This window comes from Rhea pennata, chromosome 26 (assembly GCF_028389875.1).
Source record: "Rhea pennata isolate bPtePen1 chromosome 26, bPtePen1.pri, whole genome shotgun sequence".
NCBI lineage: Eukaryota > Metazoa > Chordata > Aves > Rheiformes > Rheidae > Rhea > Rhea pennata.
In genome coordinates, this window is record NC_084688.1 from 4,331,388 (window position 1) to 4,356,421 (window position 25,034).

General features: G+C 58.5%; 1 protein-coding gene across 2 annotated transcripts; it reads right to left on the reverse strand.

The window, feature by feature from the left end:
* Positions 1-728: 728 nt before the first annotated feature.
* Positions 729-23,938, reverse strand: ITGB3 (integrin subunit beta 3). 2 transcript variants are annotated; one of them, XM_062595536.1, is made up of 15 exons: positions 23,768-23,938; positions 19,533-19,618; positions 15,583-15,775; positions 13,376-13,628; positions 12,232-12,394; positions 11,443-11,604; positions 11,033-11,128; positions 10,679-10,768; positions 9,780-9,914; positions 8,896-9,325; positions 5,703-5,925; positions 5,236-5,336; positions 4,931-5,050; positions 2,981-3,147; positions 729-2,212 (listed from the first exon to the last, which is right to left on the reverse strand). In XM_062595536.1, exons 1-15 carry the CDS (start codon positions 23,829-23,831, stop codon positions 2,144-2,146), a joined length of 2,352 nt encoding a protein of 783 aa, XP_062451520.1. In that variant the 5' UTR covers positions 23,832-23,938; the 3' UTR covers positions 729-2,143. The 2 variants fall into 2 exon arrangements, with proteins under 2 accessions (XP_062451520.1, XP_062451521.1); XM_062595537.1 differs by lacking the exon at positions 19,533-19,618 and having other exon boundaries at positions 23,768-23,919.
* Positions 23,939-25,034: the final 1,096 nt, after the last annotated feature.

Genomic DNA, 25,034 nt, shown 5'->3' on the forward strand with positions numbered 1-25,034 from the left:
CTTTTTGCCATCCTGAGCACCTGCTCCAAGAGGTGCTTGCCGTGGCCGCTGGGTGTCCCTGCAGCCCCGCGCGCGGCCGCGCGACTGCCACCCCCTCGGACCGGCTCCTCCAGCCCCAGCCTCATCCCCATCCCGCAGCCCCCTCGGACCAGCTCCTCCATCCCCATCCCGCAGCCCCCCCGGACCGACTCCTCCATCCCCATCCCCATCCCGCAGCCCCCTCGGACTGGCTCCTCCAGTCCCATCCCCATTCCCATCCTGCAGCCCCCTCGGACCGGCTCCTCCATCCTCACCCCCATCCTGCATCTCCCTAGCACCATCCTCCATCCCCATCCTGCAGCTCCCTAGGACCAGCTCCTCCATCCCCATCCACCAGCTTCACTTGCACCACACACCCATCCCTATCCCCATCCCACAGCCCTGCTCAGACCAGCACCCCCATCCCTGTCCTCCCATCTCCTTCTGCTCCCTTCCATGCGCAGCGGCTGGCTGTGCCTGCTCCTCTTGGTGGTGGCCCTGAGCACTGCGATGGTGCCAGCCCTTGCCCCAGGAGGCACTCCAAACCCCAGCACAGGATCTCCAGCTCCAGGCTGGCGAGAGCTACCTGTGCTGCCAGGGACCGAGGGGGAAAGCTGGGTGCCACCGGCTGACGTGCTGCAGAGCCAGCCGCTGGGACCCTGTAAGGCAGGAGGCCTCAGCATGGCCCACTTGGATGGACGCCGACACTGTTAGTGGTTTGAGGCTTTTTATTTGGCGCCCTGGGAAGCATCTGGAGGTGGAACGAGTTGCTGCTGGCAGCAGGGCTCAGCCCCAATTCTCGTTTCAGCTCCTGCCACCTCTGCCCCTGGCACTGCTCCAGGATGCCGGCGGTTCTGGGTGCAGAGCAGAGGACACGCACCCTGCACCAACCGGGCTGTTCTGGATGCAGCCCAGGCTCAAGCTGCTTCCAAGCACAGCAGAGTGTTTGAGAGAAGGGGGGAAAGAGACTCCCAACAAAAGCAGAGCTCAGTCCCCTTGCCCTGGGGCTGGCCAGCAAAGGCCTGGGTACAGTGGGGAGGTAGGTGTGGAGGAACAGCCCAGGGAGCTTTCATGAGGTCTTAGTTGTCATTTGATGCAATAAATCCACCAGGATCCAGCCATCTAGGGGCCAAGCTCTGAACATGGTGGCACCAGGCCCCCCCTTTTTTCTTTTCCTTCAAAAACAAAACAAAACAAAACAAAACAAAACAAAACAAAAAAAGCACAGTGGATGCTGCTGCCTAAGGCTGCTCCAGGCAACAGGACCTATCCTAAACCAGCCACGTGTTTCTTGGCATGGGGAAGGCAGACATGGGGAAGCTCAGCACCATCTGTGGACATGGGTCAGGCTGCAGCTGGGACCAGCACAGCTGATGCTACATGGAGGTGGCTGCTGGTGCAAACTGAGTGTGTGGGGAGGGATTTCAGAAGGTTGCTGCAGTATCCTGGCACTGCTCTTCACTGTCCTGGACCAGAGCAGTGCCCGAACTGTGTTGCTGCATGAAGCACCAGGCTGTCAAGTTACTCAACCAGTAACCTCAGCCCATAAAGCCTGGCAATGGCTCCTGGCAGCTGGGTAGCAAGCAGAGCCAGCCTGGTCCCAGAGGAGATGGCTCCCGCACCCAGGAGGGCCAAGGCCTGTCCAGTGCACAAGGGATCCAGCAGATCAACGTGGGGAGCTTCCGGGCAGGCAGAGCTCCTCCAGCACGGGCCATGCAGAGCTGCTTGTGGCCTTGGGTTCAAGCAGCTGCTCCTGAAATCTGGTCAGCCCCGAAGAGCACCTAACGGAGTTCACAGACTTGCCAGTGTCCCCTTTCTCCTTGTTCAGTGCACGGAGGGGCCGCCCGCTTCCTTGGAGTCGGCCCACCGAGGTAAAGAAGGGGTTTGCCGTGGAGAGAACATCCCTGCAGTATAGTGGGGTGACGGACAACAGGGTCCCGGAGCCACTCAAGGGGTTAAATTACACAGAGACACACTCGCACGCACGCAGATACTCGCACACACGCAGACACTCGCACACGGACAACACACAAGCCCTTCTGTAAACCGAACTCCAGAAACTCCCACGATCCTTGCTGATCCCACAGCCAGTGCTGGGAAGGGACGGGGCGGGCCGTGGGCATCCTCACATGTTCCCGCGGTAGGTGATGTTAGTGAAGGTAGACGTAGCCTCTTTGTATAACGGGTTGTTGCCCTGGGGGAAGAAAGGAGGCATGAGCGTCACCGCTTTGGGCTTGGCGTCACCTCGCGAGGTGGTACGTAGCCTTGGCTCCACTTTGGGGAAACTGAGGAGTTGTTTCAGCATGGAGGGATGAATTCACTGCTGCACGCAGGGCTTTGGCCCTGGAGCACGCTGTGCCACTTAACAGCTCCCCACAAAATTTCATGGCAGGGAGACAGCAGGGAAAAGCTGCACTGGAAGAGAGGAGCTGCACAGGGAGCAGGTGAAGAAGCAAACAGGGCTCCTGGAAAAGCTGTGCCACCCCACTCCCTCTGGTGGTGGAGACACCACCTCGGTGCTGGAGATATGGGAGGAAGGCACCATTGCTGCCACAGCCCCCTTCCTCGTGCACCGGTGCCTCAGCCCTTCCAGGCGCCCTGTAGCTGGAGGGACCTTCCACCTCACTCAGGCGGTGGAAACACTCGTGCGAGCAGTGAGTAAGAAGGTCATGCCAGTGCCAAGCGCTCAGGATGTGCTGGAGGTGCAGGAAGCGTCTAGGACATCTGCTTTTCCCTGTGCGTGGCCCCAGGCATGGGGAAGGGGTGTCCAGGCTGAGTCCTACCCCATACCATACATCAGAGATGGAGAAGGTGAGCTGGTCCCTAACGAATGTCCCCAGGGGACCGTGGACAGGGACTGGGTTCTGCAATTGGTAGTGCTGGGATCCGGGTCTACTCAGACCTGGGATTATACTCTTGGCACTGATGCACTTGTCTGACACGTGACCCCGCTGGCCCTTACCGTGTCCCACTTTGCCCTGGCCTTCTCCTCCTCGAACCTGGCGAATTCCCGACGATCATGGATGGTAATGAGGAGCTTCCAGATGAGCAGGGCAGCGAGGCCGATGAGCAGGATGGCCCCCGTCACCGAGAGCAGGACCACCAGGATATCTGGCCCCTTCGGGCAGTCTGTTGGGGGAAGGAGGCAAGGGTTAGATGGGTTCAGCACCACTGGGAGAATTAAAAGCAGCTGAGCGGTCACCTTGTCTCGCTGCCTGAGCATGGGCTTGGGGATCTCCTCTAATCTAAGGAGGACTTCATCCTCCACTGATGGAAGGCAGAAACCTCCACCCTTGAGCACACCAGTCTCTATAAAAAGGAGACAGGATGCATGTGCCCAGGTGCTCAGGCTCCCGTCTACAGGGCCCAGATGAGTTCACCAGGCCGTGGGCTGTACCCAACAGCCCACCCTAGAGCTGTCCGCTTCTCCCTTGGACCTGGCGCCCGTTGATGGCCCCGTGTTCCTGAGCCAGCAGGAGGAGCCTGTGCCTCTGCGAGCGCTCAGCCTGTGGCTGCGGGCCAGGGGTGCCAGAGGTCTCGCTGCAGCACGGGGGAGATGACAGCTCAGGAGACCAAGTTCTTAGCCAGCTTGAATATCATCCAGCAGCAGCCCAGCTGGCCGACCCCTCCACCACCCCCTGCTCGGAGCTGCCAGGCTGCACGTCGACGCGGTGCTCGGCCCGACAAGCCAGGAACTGAGACATCAGTTCTGAGAACAGCCTGCGCCACTTCCCCCCGCGCCGGGCACCTTGCACAGTCCTGCGCAAAAAAGCCCCAACTTTGCGGCCTCGTAGAGGCCGGAGAAGGGGTGGGATGGGTGTAAATAGAGCCAGCAGCTGCTTTAGTGACCCTGCTTTCGAAGGATCTGCGGCCAGCTCAGCTGGAAAGCGCCTCTCAAGCCTGCTGGAGGCCCAGCAGCGCCAGACCCCCCCGGGGCTGCTCTGCGTGGGAGGCAGCCGCATCCCCTCCCTCCGGCTCTGCCCGGCCCCTGCACCCTCCCTGCACACGGAGGGCTGGGTGCAACACTGGGACAAACGAGGCATTCCTTCTGCATTGCTAATGAAAGCCGGGCCTCTAACAACATCTCAAGAAAATCTGAACCGTGGCGTCGGAGACAGGGAGGCGGGAAGGCTGATCTCCCTCCGCGCCGGCAGCTCAGCCTCACCCGGGGGGACGAAACGGTGCAGCAACACGGCGGGGAAATGCGAGACGGAGGCAGGAAACGCCTCGCGCCGTCCGGGGCCGCAGAGGAGCAACGCAGCTCTTTTAACCCCTCTGCAGTCCCAGATCCCACCCCAGCCCCATGGGATGGGGAGCGGCGCCGGCCCCTGCCCAGGCGCGCAGCCCCCCGCGGCTCTCCGGCAGGGGAGGGGACCAGCTCCGCTCCCCATGGTCAGAGAGGGCGGGAGGAAGCAGCAGGTCCTGCTCCCGCTTGGCCGGGTAGCGCCCGCGGACACGGGTCCGGAGAGCCCGGGTGCAAGGCGCGCGCCGGCTCCTGGCTCTTGGGAGGTGCAAACGCCCGGCAGCGGAGCGGGCGGCAGAGCCTTCGGTGGGGGGATGACTCGAAGCCGCACTGCCAGGTGGATGGACGCCCAGAGGAAGCAGATGTCCATCCCTCTGGCTCTCCCGAACGGCAACGGACTGGTTTACGGAAGACAGGGAAGTGGGGAACACCCACACGGGTCCTCGGTGCCTCCCCGCCGGAGCGTGGCCAGCGGCGGCTCCTCCTGGTCCGTACAGGCCAAACCCCAAGTGCCTGAGTTCACTGGTGGCTTTTGGGAGCGAGCGGGATATCTGGGCTGCCCGGAGTGGCTCGCCGGCACCGCCGAACCCCTGCGCGCTGGCTGGAGGCTTGTGGAGGTACCAGGGGCTCGGGAAAGGGCTCGCGGCAGCCGCCGGAGCACGGGCATACCTGGCTCCTCTATGACGGAGAGGATGGACTTCCCGCTGGAGTCCTCGTGGTACTGGAACCTCACCACGCAGTCGTTCTCGTCCTTGTACGTGCAGTTCACGGCGTCCTTGCCCCTGTCGCCTGCAGAAGCGAGAGGCTGTCAGAGCCCACTGCGCCACGCGTGGGGTGAAGCACACGCAGGGGCCAGGACCTGGCCCTGGGCATGGCGCACGCAGCCCCCGATTCCCACGGTTCGGGGCAGGGATCTGTGTCGGCTCCAGCCTGCGGTACCCCCGCCCTGCCAAGCGCCTCGTCCCCTCTCCTACCGAGTTCCTGCACCGTCTCGATCTCATCGCGGCACAAGCGGCTACAGGACTGCTGCTCCACGAGGACGCCCCGCTCGAACTTCTTGCACTCCACGCACTCCCTGAGGAAGAGGAAGGGGGTGCTGTGAGCGGAAGGGAAGTGGTGGTGGGGGAGGTTCTCCATGCTCTCTCCCGTCGCACCTTTCGGTTTGGGGTTCCTTGGATAACCCTGCTCTTCTGGAGCACCAGGGATCCCAACAGTGGCAGGGAGACCACCCCAGAGCTGCACACCCCCATTTCTATTGCCAAACCACCCTGTTGCCATCACTTGCCCTCCCATGGCAGATCACAGCAAGCCCAACCTAACCGAGCTGCTGCGGTGGCACGGCTAGCGGGCAAAGACCCCACCAGCAGCTCCGCTTTCCCCAGCATGCTCTGGCCCAGCATGGCACGTCCCTCATCCGGCCTTGCCCTGGCACATCGCTCACTTTTTGATGGTGCAGGCGTCCGGGCACGTGGGACACTTCTCGCAGGTGTCGCCGTAGGAGCCGGGCTGGGTGCAGTCGCACTTGCCGCAGACGCAGGAGCCGTGCCCGCTGCACACCAGCCCGTTGCTGGACATGCAGGTGTCGGTGCGGGTGGTGCAGTTGCAGTAGTCGCCGGTCCAGTCCGAGTCGCACAGGCAGTCCCCACAGCTGCATTGCCCGTGGCCTGGGGACCACCGGGAGGACATCGGCACCTGAGCCCTCGGGTGTCCTCCGAGGGCTCGGGCTGAGCCTCCCGCGCTGCGCTAAGCCCGGCCCTAACGTCCGTGCTGGGCTCTGCCTCCTCGCGGATCCTGGTCCCATCCCTTCACCCGCCACGTCCCCCTCTCCCTTACACTGCCTCCACCCCCGTGGCGGATGCCCTTGGTGTTGCACCCAAAGAAGAAAAACGTGCCAAGTTTCAGGCCGAGCTGCCTTGGCTCCGGCAGGTTGGTTGGCGGCAGCACTAGAGATCCCTGCTCAGATCCTTCTCCGAGTTATTCAAGTTTGGGCTTTTGCCTTCAGTTTCAGATTAAGTTAGGACGTCCGGGCAAAACCCTGCAGCTGCGGCTCAGTTCCCAGCCCCGAACTGTTCATGGAAAGCAGACTGCCAGGAAAAGCCTGACAAGCTCTGCGCGCTCTCCAGGACTGCTCTGATCACAAAAAGCAGAGACAGACAGACAGACACACAAAAACCTTGCCAAAGCCTGGAGCTGTTTGGATTGCGGTTTGATTTTTGACTTGAAAGTTTCCAGCAAAAGCAAAACTAACCGGGGGAAACGCCGCAAAGCCAGCGCGCGCCAACCCGTCCCAAGCCCCGAGTGCACGGGGACACGTTGGGCGCTCCGCTCCCGGCACGCCGCGGGCCAGACGCCTTTGCTCAGCCCTCCAGCTCCGGAGCGCGGTGGCAGCGGCATGAGAAATAAATGCGTAACCTGGTTAATGAGGAACTAGGACTGAGTCACAGGAAAAACAGCGCCGAGCCGGGTGACAGGGCACGGAAATACACGGGCCGCGGAGGAGCTGGAGAGAAGCGGCTAAACGTGACGCGATCGATGCCGCCGGGTCAGGCAGGGCAGAGGGGGCACGGGCAGAGCCGGGCACGGGCAGATGCGGCTGGGCTTACGCCAAGCCTTGATTCTGCAATTTTGCAGAAGTCGGCCCTGGGGAAAACCTTTACTGCCTCAGCCAGAGCCGCGTTTACCCTCGCGGCCCTTGGCAGGAGCGGAGGCTGGCCCAGGGATGGGGGCGCAGGGCTGTGCCAGAAATAACGAGCTGGTTAATTAGCAGCCCGCTCTGCCTGGGGGCAGCGATCCACTGACACCTCCCACGGGGGCCCTGCCAGCCCCCCGCGGAGCCGTTGCACAAGCAGCCCCACCAGAGCCGGCACCGGAAGACGGACAGACACCGGCACTGCCCGGGGCACAGGCTGGGCACTGACCCGGAGCGGTGAAAACCCCTATGTGTTCTCCTCCTCCTCCTCCTCCTCCTCCTCCTCCTCCTCCTCCTCCTCCTCCTCCTCCTCCATTATCACCACGCTGTTAAGATAAGGGATCAATCACAGCAGCGCAGAGACGGGCTGGGACAACAGCATGGCCCACGGCTAATGCTCCGAGTCAGCAGCGGGCCCATGCACGTCCCGTCCCGACGGCTTTGGGACTTCCCGCAGGAGACAGCGGTGGCTTTCTGGGCCCCCTGACAGCAGCCGTCTCGCCCGGGCTCCTGGAGGGAGCCTGGGGACCGACAGCCCCCATTCCCCCCCCCCCATTGGTACTGGTTGTTTCTGGGGGTTAAACAAACTGCTGTTCATGCCAGGGCAGGCTGGGCACACGGCTCGGATCCAACTGCTCCATCCCACCAATTCCCCGGAGCTGGCTCCGAGTCATGGGCAGGCCGACGCGGAAACCAAACCGGCAAAAAACTAACCCAGCCGCAGGAATAAATAAATAAATAAATACGCACTCTACTACAGCTTTCAGGAGCTGGAGCGGCTCCGGGCGGGAAGGGGGAGGGCGTCCTGCCTGGCTCCGGGCTCAGCAGGAGCGTGTCGGAGCGCTCTGCGCTGGGAGGTGACACGCTGCAAGTTCAGGTCCCAGCCCCAGCTGCTGCGAGACCAGGACTGGGCTGCCTGGGTTTGCTGCTGCCGCACACTCCGACCTCCCGCGTTTACTGGTGAGCCAGGCAAGGGCTCACGGGCCAAGGAAGGGGTCCTGGCACTTGTTGGACAACCAACCGCAGGAAGGTGTCTTGTAAGGGGACCCAGGGCAAACCAGATCCTTCCCGTCTTTAGCGTAGGAGGAACAACAGGATCTGGCCCTCTCTCATATTGAAGATAGCAGGAGCCAAGATTGGAGGTGGGGAACCCGGTAGCAAATCAAGGGGATGAACGTGCCGGAGGGAGGATGCCGTCAGGATGAGCAATCTGGACGATTGCTTCCCCACTACTTTTTCCAGTAAGGAGTCTTTAAGAACTGGGTGGAGGAAAAAATTAGCACTTTATCTCCTCCAAAATCCCAGCCCTGCGATATCCCTCTCCACCCTTCTCTCCGGCCAGCCTGGGTTTCCTTTCCTAGAGCATTATCTCAGATTCATCCGGGCCTGCGGAAGGGCTTTGCTTCGAGTCTAAGCAGGGAGCGAGGCCCGTTTCTAACCCCAGGAGCCTGTCACTGGGCCGATGCTTTTAGGCACAGGCGGAGCAGAGGAGGAACAAGCTGCCAGGACTGGAGTCATTTCTCCTTGCTCCAGAGAGAGCCAGTGGTGGGGGCAGTTGCCCTCTCTCTCTGAGGTCCTCTGATGTTATTGAGGGGTTCTTGGCCAAAAAAAGACCCACCTCAGGCTTGGGCTGAGGTTCCCACCGTCCTCCTGGGACAAGTCGAGAGACACCGACACCACTTTGAGAAAGGGAGAACTGCCTAAAACAGCCGAGCCCTCCTGCATCCAGGGGAAACAGAGGGCACCGCAGCAGCAGAACGGAATCACCACCACGTTCCCCTCCAAGGAAGGAGGGGACACCCAGCAAGACGTATGGGGCAAACCCCAAAAGAGCCGGCGGCTCCATCATTTGTGCGCTCGGGCAGCATAGGACGCGGCAGCCTCTTGAGCTCGCCGGGAACGGTGTACACCGCCCGCCCCGCTTCGCCCGCCGCGCGCCACTCACCCGAGCACATCTGGCCCTTGAAGCGGACGCAGGAGAAGTCGTCGCATTCGCAGTACTTGCCCGTCACCTTGCCGAAGTCGCTGCTGTGACACACGCACTGCCCGCAGATGCACTCGCCCCGCTGGCTGCAGAGGGGCTGGCCCTCGCGGGGGCTGCAGTTGTCCTGCTGCGAGGGGTTGTACTCCTCCTCCGAGCACTCGCAGCGCGAGCCCAGGCGGCCCGCGTTGCAGCGGCACACGCCGCACTCCAGCGTGCCGTTGCCCTGGCTGCACGAGGGGCTGCTGGCCTCGGCCTGAGCCTCGCAGGAGCAGTCGCAGTCGAAGTTCACCACCACGGTCAGGCTGTCCTTGAAGCCCACGGGCTTGATGGTGAAGGACTTCTGCCGCTCCTGTGGGCAGCCCCGCACTTTGGCCTCGATGCTGAAGCTCACCTGGGGAGGGGGGGGTCCAGGTGTCAGTGCCCCCAGTGTGGTATGGTAGTAGCTGCTCCAGTCTGTGCTCGGCACCACTGCACCCAGCTGAGCAGCCAGGCTAGGTCAGCCCAGAAGCCCACGCAGCCCTGCACCCCATCTGGCCCTGGCCAGCAGCACACACAGAGCTGGAGGACCACAGTTTGCATGCAGCAGACTGAAAATAGCATTTCCCCCCTTGCATCTGTCCCAGCTGGACCCCTCTCTCTGCCGCAAGAAGCCTGTGATGTGTCCTGCAGGGCTGCATCACTGGGAGGTGGTGGGAGATGCCGACGGGGAGCGGGCAAGGCTGGGTCCACGAGGAACGCTGGACGAGCTGGCCGTGCCTGGCAATCCCGTGGGCTGTGCTCCCCTTCCCGAGCAGCGCTGCTACGTAGAGGGGGAGGAAAACTGAGCACACCAATGGGAGCCTCACCGTGTCCCCGATCTTGAGCCCCATGCATGACTTCAGGCCAGGGATGACCTCGTCGTTGAGGCAGGTGGCATTGAAGGACAAGGACAGCTCTTCGGGGAGGTCGCGCACTTCCAGCTCCACCTTGGAGCGGATTTTCTGCGAGGGGGCAAAGAGAAGCGATGGAATGGACAGCGCGGGTCCGGCAGGACTCGGCCCCAGCGAGAGGGTCACAGCCAGGACACGGGGGCCCTGCGGTACCACAGCTCTTCCTCGCTGCCAGCAGCCGGGACCACACACACTGCAGCATCCCCGTCACCGCGGGCCGGGAAGCGGCAGGCTCTGCGCACCCTCGCCGCTGCCTCCGTCTCGCTGTGGTCCCCCCACCCCAGACATGCTTCTGCCCACACGGTCTCGACAGGGGCAGAGGGAAGGATGCTGGCGGGGAAGCTCCTCTCCCCGCGCTCCCCGAGCAGCCGTCATGCCACCGCAATGTTCCCCATGTGCACCAGCGTGAGCGGGAAGGGAGCCATGCACCCCGAGTCTTTTGGGCCTCAGCTGCATCGGGAAAGGCCTTTAAGGACGGGAAGGGACTTCCCATCACTTCCCCCAGCCCACCCTGCACACGCAGGTGGAGGCAGATGCTTCCAGCTGGTCCAAGGTGGCTGCCCAGGGCCAGAGGAGCTGTGGGCGGTTTGCAGGGTGACATGGTGGCTATTTTGGGAGGGAGAGAGCTGATGTAGGGGTCACCACAGTATAAAGGTCTTCTTCAAGCACCCAAGGCAAGGCTCTTTGGGTCTTGCAAGCATTAGCTCTTCTAAAGCGAGAAGGCAGCCCCTGCTCACCTCCTTGGCCCCTCAGAGCTGCCTGGGCAGAGCTGGGGCTGCACTGCCCACAGAGACATGGTGGCACTGCACACTCACCCCATAGGAGTCCACAATGAGCTGCAGGACGTTGCTGGAGTCTCTGGACAAGGTCCCCACGGTCGTGCCTGGGATCAGCTCGCTATAGTTCTGGTGAGAAAACAGACGTACGGTCCGCTTGTGGCGGGTGAACATGTCACAGCTGGGCCAAGCTGGGCCAAGCTGGGCCTGGGCACGCAAGACCTTCCTGAGCCGAGCTGGGCTCCTTGCAGAACACGAGTGTGCCCTCCTCATGCGCTCGCAAGGATGCGGAGCTGCTAGGCAATGCCCAGCCACCCACAGCCTGCTGGAGAGGCTGCTCCTGGGGACTCCACCAGCCAACTTGTGAGGGGAGGGTTCCACAGCAGCCATTACCTGGTAGAGGCCAACCACAGTATCCGTCACGGCAAAGATCAAGTTGATATTCTTCTGTGAGAGTTTCTCGGTCATCAGGCCCAGAGAGGGATAGTCCTAGGGAGAGCAGAGAAGCTGGGAATGTGTACCCCTCACCTCCCTGGTCTCCAGTGCACTCCCCTGGCAGGGCTGGTCCATGATTCCCATCCCGCAGAGATCTTGAGCGGGACTCTGGCCTCCCTAAAGCTGCTCCTTGAGGCAACTCGGAGAGCCTCTAACAACTGGTAGAGTCACACGCACTTCGCTAGGACCACACTCCTGCAAGGTCTCCTCTGCTTTGTTTCAAAATGGATAAAACACCCTGCTGTGGCCACCTACACCTATAGCACAGGGAGGTTTCCACCCCACCCCACATGTGGGCCCTGGCTTACCAGTGTGGTGGAGGCTGAGTAGAAGTTCTCCTCGTCAATGTGGCAGCGGGCGTCGTTGGGCTGCACGATGCCTGCCAACCTCCCATCCAGTGCAATGTGCGTCTTGGCATCCGTAGTGAAGACCAGCAGGTGGGAAGCATCATTTCTCCAGCCAATTTTCTCCTGCAGTGAGGCCACAGGCAGCTCCCAGTCCCGCGGCAGCGTGTGCTGCAGGCAGCCCTGCATGCCATCACCCCAGCTACTCCCTTTGCCACCACCTCAAGTCACAGTCTGGCCATATGGGCCCCTCAGCCTGAGTCTACAGAGGGAACTGGAGGTAATTACTCTCCCAGTAAAGTGCTGTAGGGTATATTTAGGCTGGCAAGCGAGCCTGAGCCGCTTGTGAAGGTGACAGACAGGAGTTTCTGTCCTTCAGTCATTAGTCACCTTGAGTAACTCCAGCAAATTATCTAACAAATCATGTTCCAGCATGAGCAAAAAATCAAGGCGTGAGCACAGGAGAAGACTTCCCTTCAGGGCTGGTTACTCTAGAGCTGAAAAAGGATTGCTGCATCAGCCTCTGAAGCACCCACTCTGCTGCTGGGACCACATCAGGGTCCTGCCCTTCCCTTGCCTTGGCTGTCAGCCTGAAAACACCCTTGTTCAGCATTCACCCTGTCCGGACTTTCAGCCCTGCTGTGGCTCCACAGAGCTTGCTGTCAAGCTAGATGCTGTCCTAGCAGGGCTCCGTGGTTGATCCATCAAGCCCAGCCCAATTACCCTCTCCCGGCCCTGGGCAGGCATTCTTACATCGCAGACGGTGGCTTGGATGATGGCATCGAAGCCACCCTCCGGTGCATCGCGGTTCCGTGAGACACTCTGCTTCCGCACCTCCTCGTTGAAGCGGGTCACCTCATCTGTGAGTGCTAGAACGTGTTTGTAGCCAAACATGGGCAGGCAAGTCTCGCCGATCCTGAGGGAGACAGGGGGAAGAGAGCTGTCAGAGCCCTGGGCTCAAAGCTTGCTGGCCATTTCTAGCTCCCACTCCAGCTCTGCAGCCATCTCCTGTCCTATGGTTCTCTCTAGGGTGCCTCCTCCCAGTGCAAGCTTTCCTGCAAACAACATAGTACGTACCTATTCTTAATCACAGCTGATCCTAGGAAACAGGACATCTACACTGCTTTTAGTTCTTGCTCTGGCCCAAGCCTCAAGTAAACTAATGAGGAAGGGAAATTGAGGCACCAAATGGGGGACTGACTCACCTCTGAGTTCTGTCCTTACCCTGACTCAACCACCCTGACAGTGATGCTGGGCTCACGTCAGCAGCCCCTGCTTCAACATGATGACTTGAGGCTCTTGTGTACAAGCTCTGGAGAACCTGTTGTCTCATCCAGCTCCTAGCCTTGTCCTGCTGGGAACTCCAATTCCCCGGGCTAACACAGTGGATATTATGGGATATTTAGAAGTCCCTTACTGTTTTTGAGCCTCAGCATCTTTCCCGAGGAATGGCAGAAACTTGTTTGTACCCACAGCCTTTCAGGGTGAATGATACTTCAAAGTTTTAAATGCTCTTCCTCCCTGTGTTGATCTGTTCCTCCTTGTGTGTCCAAGGTTTAAGACCTGCCTGGTCCCAGTAAATCAGGCACCCAGCTCCCTGCTGAAATCCATTTCTGCAGAGGAATTTGGACCAAGATCCCACCAGACTTGGGGGAAGAAAAGCCAGAACAGAACCTAAGAATCCTACTGCATCCTCTCTTGGATGCAAAGGGCCAAATCCTCAGCAGATGTGACCAGCAGTGCTCCACTGCTTCATACCAGCCACCCATGCAGTATCTCCCAGTGTGACAAAGCCAAAATGCTTTATCCCAGCCACAGCTCAGTGGTGTCCTGTTAACTTCTGGCTCTTAAAAGCTGCCCCAGCTGTTGCTACCCAATACATCAGGCTGGGACTTACTCATAGCAAGGATTTGTGATGGCTTGTGGAGGAGATATATACATGTAGGGAGAAATGGGCTTGTCTACAAAAGCCCCAAAACCAATGCGTAGGTTGCTGGTTAGCTTGCCCATCTCGCTGGCCAGCTTGGTGCCCAAGTTCTGGATGTTCCTCAGATCATCCTTCATGGAGTTGGAGAGGTCCATCAGATAATAGATGTCCACTGGGTAGTCTTCCACTTGGCGCACTCGGACGCGAAAGACCTGGGAGTCATCTGTAATGCAACATGGCAGCTGAGGGAGAGATTCTCCCCAGAGATAAGCAAAGAGCACTAAGAAGTGACTGAATCTACAGGGTCGACAGAAACCCAAAGAGATGGTCTAAAGCTGCTGGGAGGAGAGCATCACAGTTACCGCAGTAGCAGAGAAGGTATGCTGGGAACCCCTCGGAGATGGCAAGCATGGCTTAGGGCTCTCGTTCTCCAATTCCTATTACTGGATGTGATTAGATCCTTCTGCTCAGAGCTGATACTCCCTGGCTGTCCCACACTAACGAAGTGCACCCAATACACACTGGCCACCACAAGTAAATGTGGGGGGGCAGCAGGTTTTATAGTGATTGCCATGGGACTGGCCTGCCACTTAGGGCTTCTTTGGGCTCCTGAAGCCTCAGGACATCTCTTAGGACCTCCCATCCCACCCCTTGTCGCTTCCCCCTGCTCTTGGCTCCTCCCAGGCTATATTGGGAAATTTTTTGGTAAGCCATTTTCCATTGAAACAAAAACTTCTGAATAAGGGCCAACACACTTCTGGCGAGCAGGCCAGTTTCAGTGACTTTCATACTTTGAAAAAAAATGTTGAGAACACTTAGGGTTGACCTTTTCTTTCTGCTTTTTAAACAAGACAAAAGTTCTTTCTTGCTGTCCTCTGAAACAGCTGTTTTGTAATGTAAGCTAGGGCACAGCTGCAGCCTTCTGAGAACACCTCAAATTTGGAGAAAAAGGCTTTAATTAAGCCCAAATTATTTCTATTTTCTTTCCCCCCTTCTAAATTTGCACATCTGAGATTCCGATGGAGAAAGTGTCTCCACTTTCTAGGAGAGACTGAAGAGCTCCATCCCCTATCCAGTTATCCTAAGGCCAGCTGCACTGCCAGAGCACCACCATGTATCTTGGAGATCTGGACTTTTTGCTCAGAAAGCCTCCATTTTCCTTGCTGAGCTAAAATGCCAAGGACTCACTGAGGCTGTGGGACATGGGCTGTGACCTGTCCTGGTTATATTCTTCAATATTTTGATTCGTGAGTCCAAGAACATAACTCATTCCAGATTTTCCTGGTTGAGCAGAGATTGTATCAAGTCAGAGCTTTCATTCATTGCTCCCAAGGAACAGGTCCTCCCTACCTCAGTTTCTCTCCAGAGCAATGCATGTACCTGCTTCTTGCCAAACACCATTTGACCTAAAACAGCAAGGGCTACTTAGAAGCTATATGTCCCCATTTTGCAGGTAACTGGACACATCAGACTGCTGTTATTCCGATGGGTCAGGACTTCCCTGTGGCCAGGCCCAGGGATATGAACAGAGATAACCACAACCTATCAATCACCGAAACCTGGCCCCAGGGTTTTAATGAGCACATAGAACTGAAATTTGTTCCTGCTGAGATTAGAAGGCACCCAAGGGCCCACCGGCTGCTGAATCATCCCAGGGACAGCATCCAAAGGAGCTACCAGCCACGGCTGGAAATTGTGAGCAAAAGTTCTCATGAGAGAACAGCTCTGTCACACATGATTCAGTCTCTTCCTCCTGCTTGGGATTTCAGAAGTCAGTTACATCCTTACTAGGCGCTTGGATGTCGCAGCGAGGGGGCAGAAGGAGACTTGCAAGAGATTGTTGTGGCCATTTCACCTACCCCATCCCTAACCTCACTGGCGTTCCTCCCTCCAGGTGTCACTTTAAACCTCTCAACGTTCAAGGAAGTGAGAGGTGGTGGTGGGTGGTGTTACGACAGTGCAGGATCACGAACAGCTGTAACAGTTAATTGGCTTCAGCTTGTCTGGCTGAAACGAACCTGGGAAATTATGCTAGAAGGGGACCTGTTGGCAGTCCAAACCTACCAGTCCAGTCTGCAGCTTATTAGACATGAGCTGATTTTCATTAAGGTGTTCAAAGAGCCCAAATCTTCTTTCCAAGCAGATCGGCTCAACCCCATAAGCAATGAGGCCCTTACCTGGCCGCAGGTTCAGCTCTATTTTCTGGGGGCTCATCTGGGTGGTGGTGGAGGTCCCCGAGCCCTTGTCACTGAGAGGTCGGTTCTCCAGAATCCTCATGCTGCTAGTTGGGAACTCAATGTAGTCCCATCCGCACCCATTTTGGAGGAGGTTACTGTGTAGGTCGCAGCGAGGTGAACCTTGGGCCAAGACCTATGGGACAGGGGCAGAGTCAGCAGTCAGGCTGGCCAGGAACCAACGAGGATGATGATGGGATAGAGGAAAATAGAGAGCCAAGTTTTCTCCAGAGAGCCGTGGCTGTGTCCTGGCCCCTCAAAATCAGGATAAGACTGCCTGGGGGCAATAAGGTCTCCCTAGAGGGGAGGAAGCAGATGGGAGTATTGTCCAAGCCTCTGCAGAGACCCCCGGTCCTCAGGGCAGAATTGGTTCCAGCCTGCGTGACCCCCTGCTTGCTCCTTGCCTCTTACACTAGCTGCTTAGAGGGGAGCACAGTAACCCCTGCAAAAAAGGAAGCGATGGATAACTTGTCCCTGACAAATTTCCTCCTGACTCCTATTAGCAGGAGCCTCAGGTTTGGTTTCCAGCAAAGCTAACAGGAAAAATCACCAGGTCCTAGGTGGTGGCTTTGTGTGCTGGGGGACAGTGAGGCAGGACATGAATGCTGGCAGGCTGCGGATGAGGGGTAAAGCTTGGGACATTTTTGGGCTTTCTAAGCTGGAAGAGAGCCAGCTTTCCCCTCACTCTTTCTCAGCAAGCAGCCTTAGAAACCTTGTTGTGAGCAAGGAACAGGCCTGTTAGGGCTGAGCCCATCGTACGAAATGGAGTTTAGTTCCTTCCGAGAACAGTTCAAGCTTATCTTCAGCTCTCCAGCTTCCTGCCGGATGGAGCCTGATGGGGAAAAGCAGGACCAAAAAGGGAGTGAGACAGCAACTGAGCTGCAGGAGAAGCTGTCAAGTGTCCATCAGAGGCAGAAAGCCCGAAGTGTGAAGCCACTGTGGATCTCCAGCCCCTTCCCTTGTTTCCTAGAAAGCCTCCCAGCTCCTTCCCCTTATCATGGCTCAGGCAGATGGAGCATGTACCACCCCAGTGCCTGCTCCTAGGGGTGGCGTTTCGCAAAGACAAATATGGGACGTTCCCTTCCTGGCCTGATGCTGCCATGATGTGCAGCTATGTGTCCCACCTGGGCAGCAGATGCCCTCTGCTCCATTCAAAGTGCTTCTCTAGCCTCCAACTCTCTTCTTGAAGGAAAGCTCCAATCCTTCTTCTCAAAGTCTCACAGCAGGTAACCTGCACAAACCCAAACCCAGCCTTTCCTTGAGCCAAAGAGATGCAGCACAACTCCTGCTACGAGCTGGGACCAAGTGGTTCAGCTCCCTGTTTCTGCGGCAGGGAGAAGCAAAGCTCCAGCTCTGCAACCTCTCAACACTGGGGAGAAAGGAAAGATTCTCAGTTTGAGATATCAGCTCCCCTGAGTTCAAGCTGCCTGAGCCCAGGAACTACTTTGCGTGTTTTAAGTAAATGAGTGGGAAAGAGCAAACAGTGTCAGGAGGCCCTTTCTGGCCTACAGCCCTTTTGGAAACAGGGACCTTTATCTGCCTTTTCTCCTCCCTCAGTTCAACTGATAGCCCAAAAAAATGCATCAGCAGGCATGTTCCTCCTCTGCGGCCTCCCATTTCCACCCTACCTGCTTGGGCAGCCTGTTGTCAGTAACCAGGACAAGTTGCTTGTCTAAACTAGCTCCCTTGCACCCATCTGCCCACTCCAGCTTCCACTGTGAGACTCTGCCACAGCCCGTTGTTAGGACCAAGCAACCGTGCAAAACCCTCGAGACACACATGCCTCTAGAGCTGCATCTATCTGCTACAACAGAGAACTGGAAAATATGCCTAGTTTACGACAGACCTCATCACTCATCACATACATTCCTGTCCCAGGCAGGGAAATCACTGGAAAGGTGTCTGGGAGAAAAGCCAGCTGAGCAGAAAGGTCTCCCACTGTGGTGTGATCCCTTCAGGTCCTGGCGGGGTGCCAGGCTTCCCGAGGACATTTTGCACCTCATAGGATTAGCAGCATCATTACTGCCTGATCCTCAGGGAGGCAGCCCATTAACCCCAACACCACATCCTTCCCTTTCCCAGTAGCCATAAGCATCATGATCTGCTCAGGACTCACATGAACCTCCTCAGCAAAGTTTGGCTGCAAGAGGCCAGGGAAGGACATGCCATTGATGGGCCATTTGGCTACAGGGCCCTTGAAGATTATCTTTCTCCCTCCCTGGTCTCCACAGCCTCACCAGACCCAAGGATTTGGGGAACCGGCCAACACTGTGACACGAGTTTGCTCACTGGAACGCTCTGTACAACCCCACACTCCCATGGGCATGGTGCTGCTTGCCTGGGCAGATGCTCTCCGGGGCAGGGCACATGCTCTGACCTCTGCCAGAAGGGATTCTGCAGCCCCTGGCAGAGCTTTCCCACTCTGTTTTCCCTTTGGGCACCTCTGCACCAGCTCGTGCTCACTCCAGGACTGGTGACCCAATGAGTTTACCCGCAGTCACCACCTCTGAATGCTGGCAATGAGGACAGTGGTGCAGAGATGCTGGCAAAGCCAGTTGCAGCCAAGAGCCCCCTCTGTGCCCGCAGCAGTGGGATGCTGCAGGAGCCCCACATCCCAGTGGCATCCCCATTGCTATCTCGCAGGCAGCCCTGCAGGGCTACAACTTCCCAGCAGGAGAGCTTGTGGGAGGATCTAAAGCACAGAGGCCTCCAAAAATTAAGCTGAAACCTCTGACTGCTCCACTAGATCAAACCCTGGTGAGCCTGGCCTCCACCTTTGCTCCAAGGGGATGGCAGCAGGTGACATTTTGGCAGGGTTTTGTGGGATTTTCCAAGATCTCACACACCTAAATTTTGATTTTAGGCCACCGCTCAGCTTTCTAAGGCGTGGCTGACTTTTTCTAAGAGCAAAAAGGTGAGTGGACGGGCCCAGCCATTCGTTGATAAGAGTGGTCCAGGCTTCTCTAAACAGATCAGTCCTTTGCATCAGCACTCAGTGGGGCCAGTGATCACAAGGAACATCAACTGAATCCTCCTCTGTGGTCTTATTCAAGCCCAGGATGGAGCAGAAGCCATCACTAACCCCTGGCTCAGCAGGGAAATAGCTAGGCTGGAGAAAAACTGCAGCAGGAAAGAGGGCTACAAGTAGGGGCAGTGTGCCTTTAAAAAAAGGGGGGGGGGGAAGGATCAGAGACCTCCCCTACCCTAGGGAAATAAAACAAACCCACAGGAAAAAAAAAAAAGAAAACCTCATTTTGCTAAATTAAGACAATGTGGTCCAGATGTCGGAGGCAAGAGCTGCGGGGCAGCTCGCACCGCGCGGCTCCGCGGGGGCCGAGCGCTGGCAGCGGGGCGGCTCCCCGGCCGCTCGGCACGCCTGTCCGGGAGCGCGCGCGGCCCCGAGCCGAAAATATTTCCTTTTTTGGAAGCTTTTGCTGATCCAAGTGGGGAGAAGCAAAAAAAAAAAAAAAAAAAAAAAAAAAAAAAAATTACAGCCCCCGCTGCAGCGGCGAGACACCGGCGTGGCTGGGGATGGAGGCAGGGAAGGCGCCCGGGAAGGCTCTGCTCCCTCCGCCGTGCAGCGTCCCGCTGCGAGATCCAACCGCTCCTCGATGGACAGAAACGCGGTGTCGTCGTGCCAAGAGCGGGCCGCGAAATCCGCCCCTCTCCCCGAGCCGCCCCGCACGCCGCTACCCGCTGGGCGCAGGGGGGCTCGGGTCCGGATCCGGCACGCACCGTCCAACCCGGCGCGATCCGGCTGCGTTTAGAATTTAAACCCTTTCAATTCCTCTCCGATGGGCTTTCGAGAAGCCGACCCCCTCACCGCCCCCCCCCCCGGGGGCTGCCTCCCTCCCCCGGCGCAGGGACCCCCCGGTCTCCCCTCCGCCTCTTACCTCTGCAGAGCACCAGGCGCACAGGGGGCTCACGGCCAGGCACTGCTTGCAGGAGGTCACCCCGCGCGTGGTGCAGATGTTGCCCCCTGCAACGAAGGGGGGGGCGGTTAAAACCTTGCCCCCTGCTCAGCCCCTGGTTTCAACAGTCAGAGCAGGAGGCAGATTCCCCCCCCCCCAGCTCCTTGCCATCTCCCTCCCTGCCCCTTTTATAACCACCCAAACCCACTCCTCAGGGCCCAGGACCACTTGGGCTTCATCCTGCCCAGGATTGGGCCTCATTTCCCACCTGCTCAGCTGCAGCTCCCTTAATGGGCCAGGTCACCAGGGAGGGTCCAGCACCCCTGAGCCACCCAGGGATGCCTGTCCCTGCAGCCTTGCACCCCTATCCAAACCCAGTACCACTGGTGGGTGGGGGACATCTCCATTCTGCCAGGCTCAGACCAGTGAGGGGAATGATGCACCTGCACTGAGGGCCAGATCCTCAGCTGGTGTAAACAGCTGCAAAGGCTCAGACCTCCCCAAAACAGTGCACGCACAGCAATTTGGGCTTGCAATGCACACTGCAGTTCAGGCTTGCAGTGCACACAATGATTAGGGCTTGCAACACACATGGCAATTTGGGCTTGCAACGCACACAGCAATTGGGGCTTGCAATGCACACAGTAATTGGGGCTTGCAACGCACACAGCAATTGGGGCTTGCAATGTGCACAGTAATTTGGGCCTGCAACACGCACTTTGCTGCAGCAGCAGCAGTGGGGACTTTGGGAGAAACAAGCCGCGTGTCGGATCAGATGCCCCCTTGGTGTGTGCCGGGGGCAGGGGGGGGGCCGAAAAGCAGGAGAGGCCCCGCGGCCGGCGGAGGAAGAGCTCCTCCGGTGGAGGCAAGACCTTGCGCTTCCGCGGTTCCAGCCGCCAACCGCCGCTGCGAGGAGGCCCGGTCTCACGGGGCACCCGGCGACGCGGGGGCTGCGCCCCTCCGGCGCTCGCCAAAGCTCGGCCGCTTCCCCCTTCCCGGGGGGCTGCCGGCACGGATGGAGGAGCCGCGGAGGCGGGTTGCGGTTTGGCCGCGCGGAGCGACGTGCGTTCTTCCCTTGTCGCCCGCGGGTGCCCGCAGGCGCAGCCACGCTGCTGGACCTGGGGCAGAGCCGAGAGCCCCCTCGCAGATCCGGGAACGTGAGGGGCACCGCTTCAAATCCCCTCTCTTGCACCTCTTCCTCTGTGCCGTTAGCCAAGTCGCTTACCCGCTGCCTCAGTTTCCCTCTGCACGGGGCGGGATGCTGGGGCAAATGAGGGCGACGTGGCCACGGTAGCTACCTGCAGAGGTGCCCTGGGATGAGACCTGCTTGGAGAGCGAGCTGGGTCCCCTGAGCCGACAGCTCCGCCCGCGGCACCGCTGGGATAAACCCCAGGGATCCCCGGCAGCAGCAGCAACCCTGATCCCCGAGAAACCCGACGTGGAGGGTTTATAAGTTTGTTCCTACCAACCAACCCCCAAACTTCCTCCGCTTGGCCTTGTGAAACCTGAGCTCCAGGGCTAATGAGCCCCAGGAACATCCCTCTCCTCCGAGGAGTTCATCTGCTCCCCAGCATTTGGTACAAATCATCTCCTGCTGGTATGCAGCGTGTCGGCCCCAGTGGTTTCCTCTCCTTGCCACCAGCTGTGCTGGCTGCTCCACAGCAGCTCCAGATGCCTTCAGGGCTCCCTTTTGCTCCCATCTCTATCCTGGGCCTTGACCCACCTTCCCTTGCTGGAGATGTAAAACCTGTTTATGGACTGAACCTGCCACGAGCGGTCATCAGAAAGGCTGTCCTGCCCTGGTGGGACTGCAGCTGGGGTGACTACCTGGGGGAGGACATCTCTTTAGAGGGGACAGCACCGCAGGGGCTCAGCAGGAGAGACGCTGCCTTGCCCCGAGGCTTGCGGTGCCTCCGCGGTGTCCTGCCAGAAGGGTTCCCACAGGCGGCCGGGATGTATCAGCCACCATCCCTGAGGTCCTGGTGACCTGTCCAATGGTGGTTCCAGCACTGCTCCCACGGCTGGACGCGAAGGTGAGACGTTTTGAGGACCTTGCTGTAGCGAGATGGCGATACGGGCTCCTGGCGTGACGTAGCTGGTGCAAAACGCGTGGCGGGAGGAGGGCGGAGGATGCTCTGGCTTCGCTCTGTTCTGCTCTTGGCCCTGTGAGTGCCTCAGCGCCACTGCCCAGGCTCAGGACCTGGCCATAAGCAGGCTAACGAGCTCCCCGTGCAGCCCCTCTCGGCGCTATGCCAGCCGCGTCGGAGCTGGCCCGATCCCCTTTGGGTTTTCTGTAGGTTACTTGCAAGAATGCCCAGGCCGTGGGGCACCCCAGAGCGCCCAGCACTGCAGGCGTGAGATTCCCTAACCCCCGCATTAAGAGATTAGGCGTAAAATAATAAGACTCCGAAAATAATAATTTCTGTGTTTTCTAGTTCCCCCCTTTTTTTTTTCATTTGTTGGGCTTGTTCTTCCAGCCACAAAAGCTAATAAAACAAAGCACTAAAGTTGCTTTTTCCTTTTTTTCGTGCGAAACCAGCAAGGCTCATATAACAACCTGATCCCGAGGAGTAGGGTAAAAAAAAAAAAAAACAAAAACCCCAAAAACACAAATAAAAACTTGGCACATCGAGTACAGTGAGCCTGGAGATAAACTGCGCAGCCTGGGAAAGAGCCGCCCGTTGCTGGGCTGTGCTGCGGCCCCCCCAGCCCCGGGGACCGCGGTGCCGAGGGAGGTGGGACGGGGCACCCGCGTGCCCCAGACGTCTGCGGCAGAGCATCATTCCTCCCCGCGCCGGGGGAGATTACTCAGGCTTTCAGCTCTGCGCTCCAGTAACCTCCTCCCTGCTCTGTGCACCGCAGGAGCCAGCCACCCACTTTCTTTTTTTTTTTTTTTTCCTGTTTTTTTCCTACTAATACGTGCAAGAATGTGCACACAGAAAAATTCATATCGGTAAGGATGTACACAAACTATGTTTCGATTTTCCTGGAGCTCTCTGCTAGTCTAAGCAATAAGGAATTGGGCTTTTCTTGCTGATCTCCTGCCCATGCCATCCTGGGGCTCTGCCTTTTCTCTGAATTTTGTTTCCCAGCATCTTCTTGGAGAGAAAACGCCCCGAGCTGAGCTCAGTTGCGGACAGGTACCACCACACATCACTGTCACGTCAGTGGCGTTGCCTTCACGCCGTCAGCGTGTGCCACACGTGCAGAGGTTCATCATGCCGAAGAGCTACCATCGCTCCTAACCCCTCTCGTCCGGTCCCAACACGCAAACACGCACCAATTCCTCCAGGTCCAACCGGAGAAATCCCTCTCCTGCCTTCGCCCCACACCTCAACCCTGGGAACTCAGCTCTTCCGGGGGCGCTACCTCGATTCCCACGCTGACAGATGAGTTAGGCAGTGGCTCCAAGGCGCATTTTATTCTGGGGAATTTAGCAAAGTCTGGGATGCTTTAGGAAGGACAACGTCGCCCCCGAGCCCCCTTGGGTCAGACCTTGAAAACGACGAGATGGATTTATAAACCGGGAGATGAAAAAACCTGCATCGTTTTGGGATCGCAAGATTTCTTTTCCGGAGTTTCTGAGCACCTGAGGGACACCCGGGGCACTTTGGTAGCTTCTCCTCCACACCTGAGACACCGGAGGGTTTTTTTTTTTTCATGCAAGCTGTGTTTCTTCTGTAATCACCTGATGTCAGAGATCAGGGCTTTCAAAGAAAAGCCTCAAAACACTGGGAGAAAAACGACCGCGGACAGCAGCGCAACACTCCCTGCCCTTAAAACGATGCGGATGCAGTGGGCACCTGCCCCGCAAAGCCCCCAGCACGCTCGCTGCCCGTGCCCAAGGCGCACCCCACTGCTTCTAGTACGAACCAGCACACGGAGCCAAAAATACGGTCTAGGTAGAGAACCTCAACCTGCCGCACCCAAGGACAGAGTAACACGCTGAACCGCAACGGCTCGAACCCGCAGCATCTTTGCGAATCCCTCCTGCCCCCAAAGCAGCCGGGGCTCGAGCGGACTCTAGAGCTGGGAAACGCGCCGCGCTTTCGGCTCGCCAGCTGCCCCTTCGAGCGAGTTTCATGGGAAATCGCAGGCCCTGGGAAAGCAGAAACTCATGTGATTCCGGGAAATAATCGGCAGCGTAAGCGCTAAATGCCTAAGTAAGGCAAATCCGGCTTTAAGCAAGCACCAGAGCTCCGGGCTGTAAAACCTACCCCAGACGCCTGCAGCGCAGAGCACGAGCACGGCGATCCCGAGAGCCGGGCAGAGTTCCCCCATCTTCTCTTGCGAGCCCTGAGCGCGGAGGGTTCTGCTCGGGACGGCGCCAGCGGCGGGGACGCGGAGCGGCTCTGGGGCGCCGGGAGGTTTTGAGCAGCCCAGCGGATGAATCACGAGCTGGGGCGTGCGTGACACACACACGTTCGGCGGGGCCGCCCGGAGGAAACGGCGCTGGCTCCGCGCTCCGTTTGGAGTCAGCGAGCTCCTCCGTCTGTTCTGCCCGGAGCTGCTCAGGCTTTTTGCGCTCTCTCGGTTCAGCCAAGGACCTTATAAACCCAGGCAGCAAATACAAACACTTGGGACTATGGCCCCGGGCATGCCGACAGCCTATCCCCGGGGGCTCTTTAGCCTGCGGGTAATTCCTTGCTAATTCTTGCTCGCTCGCTTGTTTTATTAACTCTTGCAAGGAAGGCAGCCTGGATTTTAACCCTGCCAGGTCGGAGCTGCTTTGGAGTTCAAGGAATGAGGGAGAAGGAGGGTGGCTATGTGTGGGTTTGAAAGCGTGGGTGCTCAGCTGTCCTCTCCAGAGCACCGGTGGGAACGGGAACGTCTCCACCAGAACTAGAGCCGGGCTCTGAGCGAGAGCCAGGGAAGGAAGAAGGAACCGGACCTGGCATCTGAAGTCAGCCGCTCTTCAGGAGTTTGGATTTCAACTCAGATATCCTAAAGGGGAGGGAAGTTCAGATTTGGGTCTGAGAATCTGGGCTTGATTCTCTTCTCCCTCGCGCCCTCCTGAATTGCTCCTGTGCAGGGGCAGGGGCACGTATAGGAAATGAGGTTGGCACATGCTGAGCGGCCACTGAAACGGCGAAGCTGCTTTGCGGGTGCCCTCCAAAACTTGATCTCGTTTCCTTGCAATACCACGGTCCTACTCGGAGATGGGGAAACTGAGGCACAGATGTAAGGAGCTCCGTTTCAGCTAGGACGGGCCACGAGGGAGGCTGTGCGAGGGCTCCCCAAGTCCTTTCGGGGATCCCTGGCTTTGCTCTGGGGAGGTCACAGAGCCCCTGCGAGCAGGCTGAGCTACGCCGCTCCAGCACGAGGAAGCCGAACTGCTCCAGGGAGGAAAACCCAGAGCTGCTGCTCGGGCTGCTGCACTCCGGTTCGGTCAAATCACGGCTCACGGGTGAAACGGGAGGGCAGGGCTGTTTCCCTGGAGCCCTGGGCTGCTCCCTCTGCCAAGCAACCGGGGTTGGGGGCAGC

What these genes read in the sequence shown, in the direction of transcription:
- ITGB3 (XM_062595536.1), bottom strand. Translation starts at nt 23,831, where the DNA reads ATGGGGGAACTCTGCCCGGCTCTCGGGATCGCCGTGCTCGTGCTCTGC. An exon ending in AGAGCTGAACCTGCGGCCAG is followed by an intron (nt 13,629 to 15,582) that starts GTAAGGGCCTCA and finishes GTTGCATTACAG; the next exon opens with ATGACTCCCAGGTCTTTCGC. An exon ending in TCCAAGCCACCGTCTGCGAT is followed by an intron (nt 11,605 to 12,231) that starts GTAAGAATGCCT and finishes GCCTCACTGCAG; the next exon opens with GAGAAAATTGGCTGGAGAAA.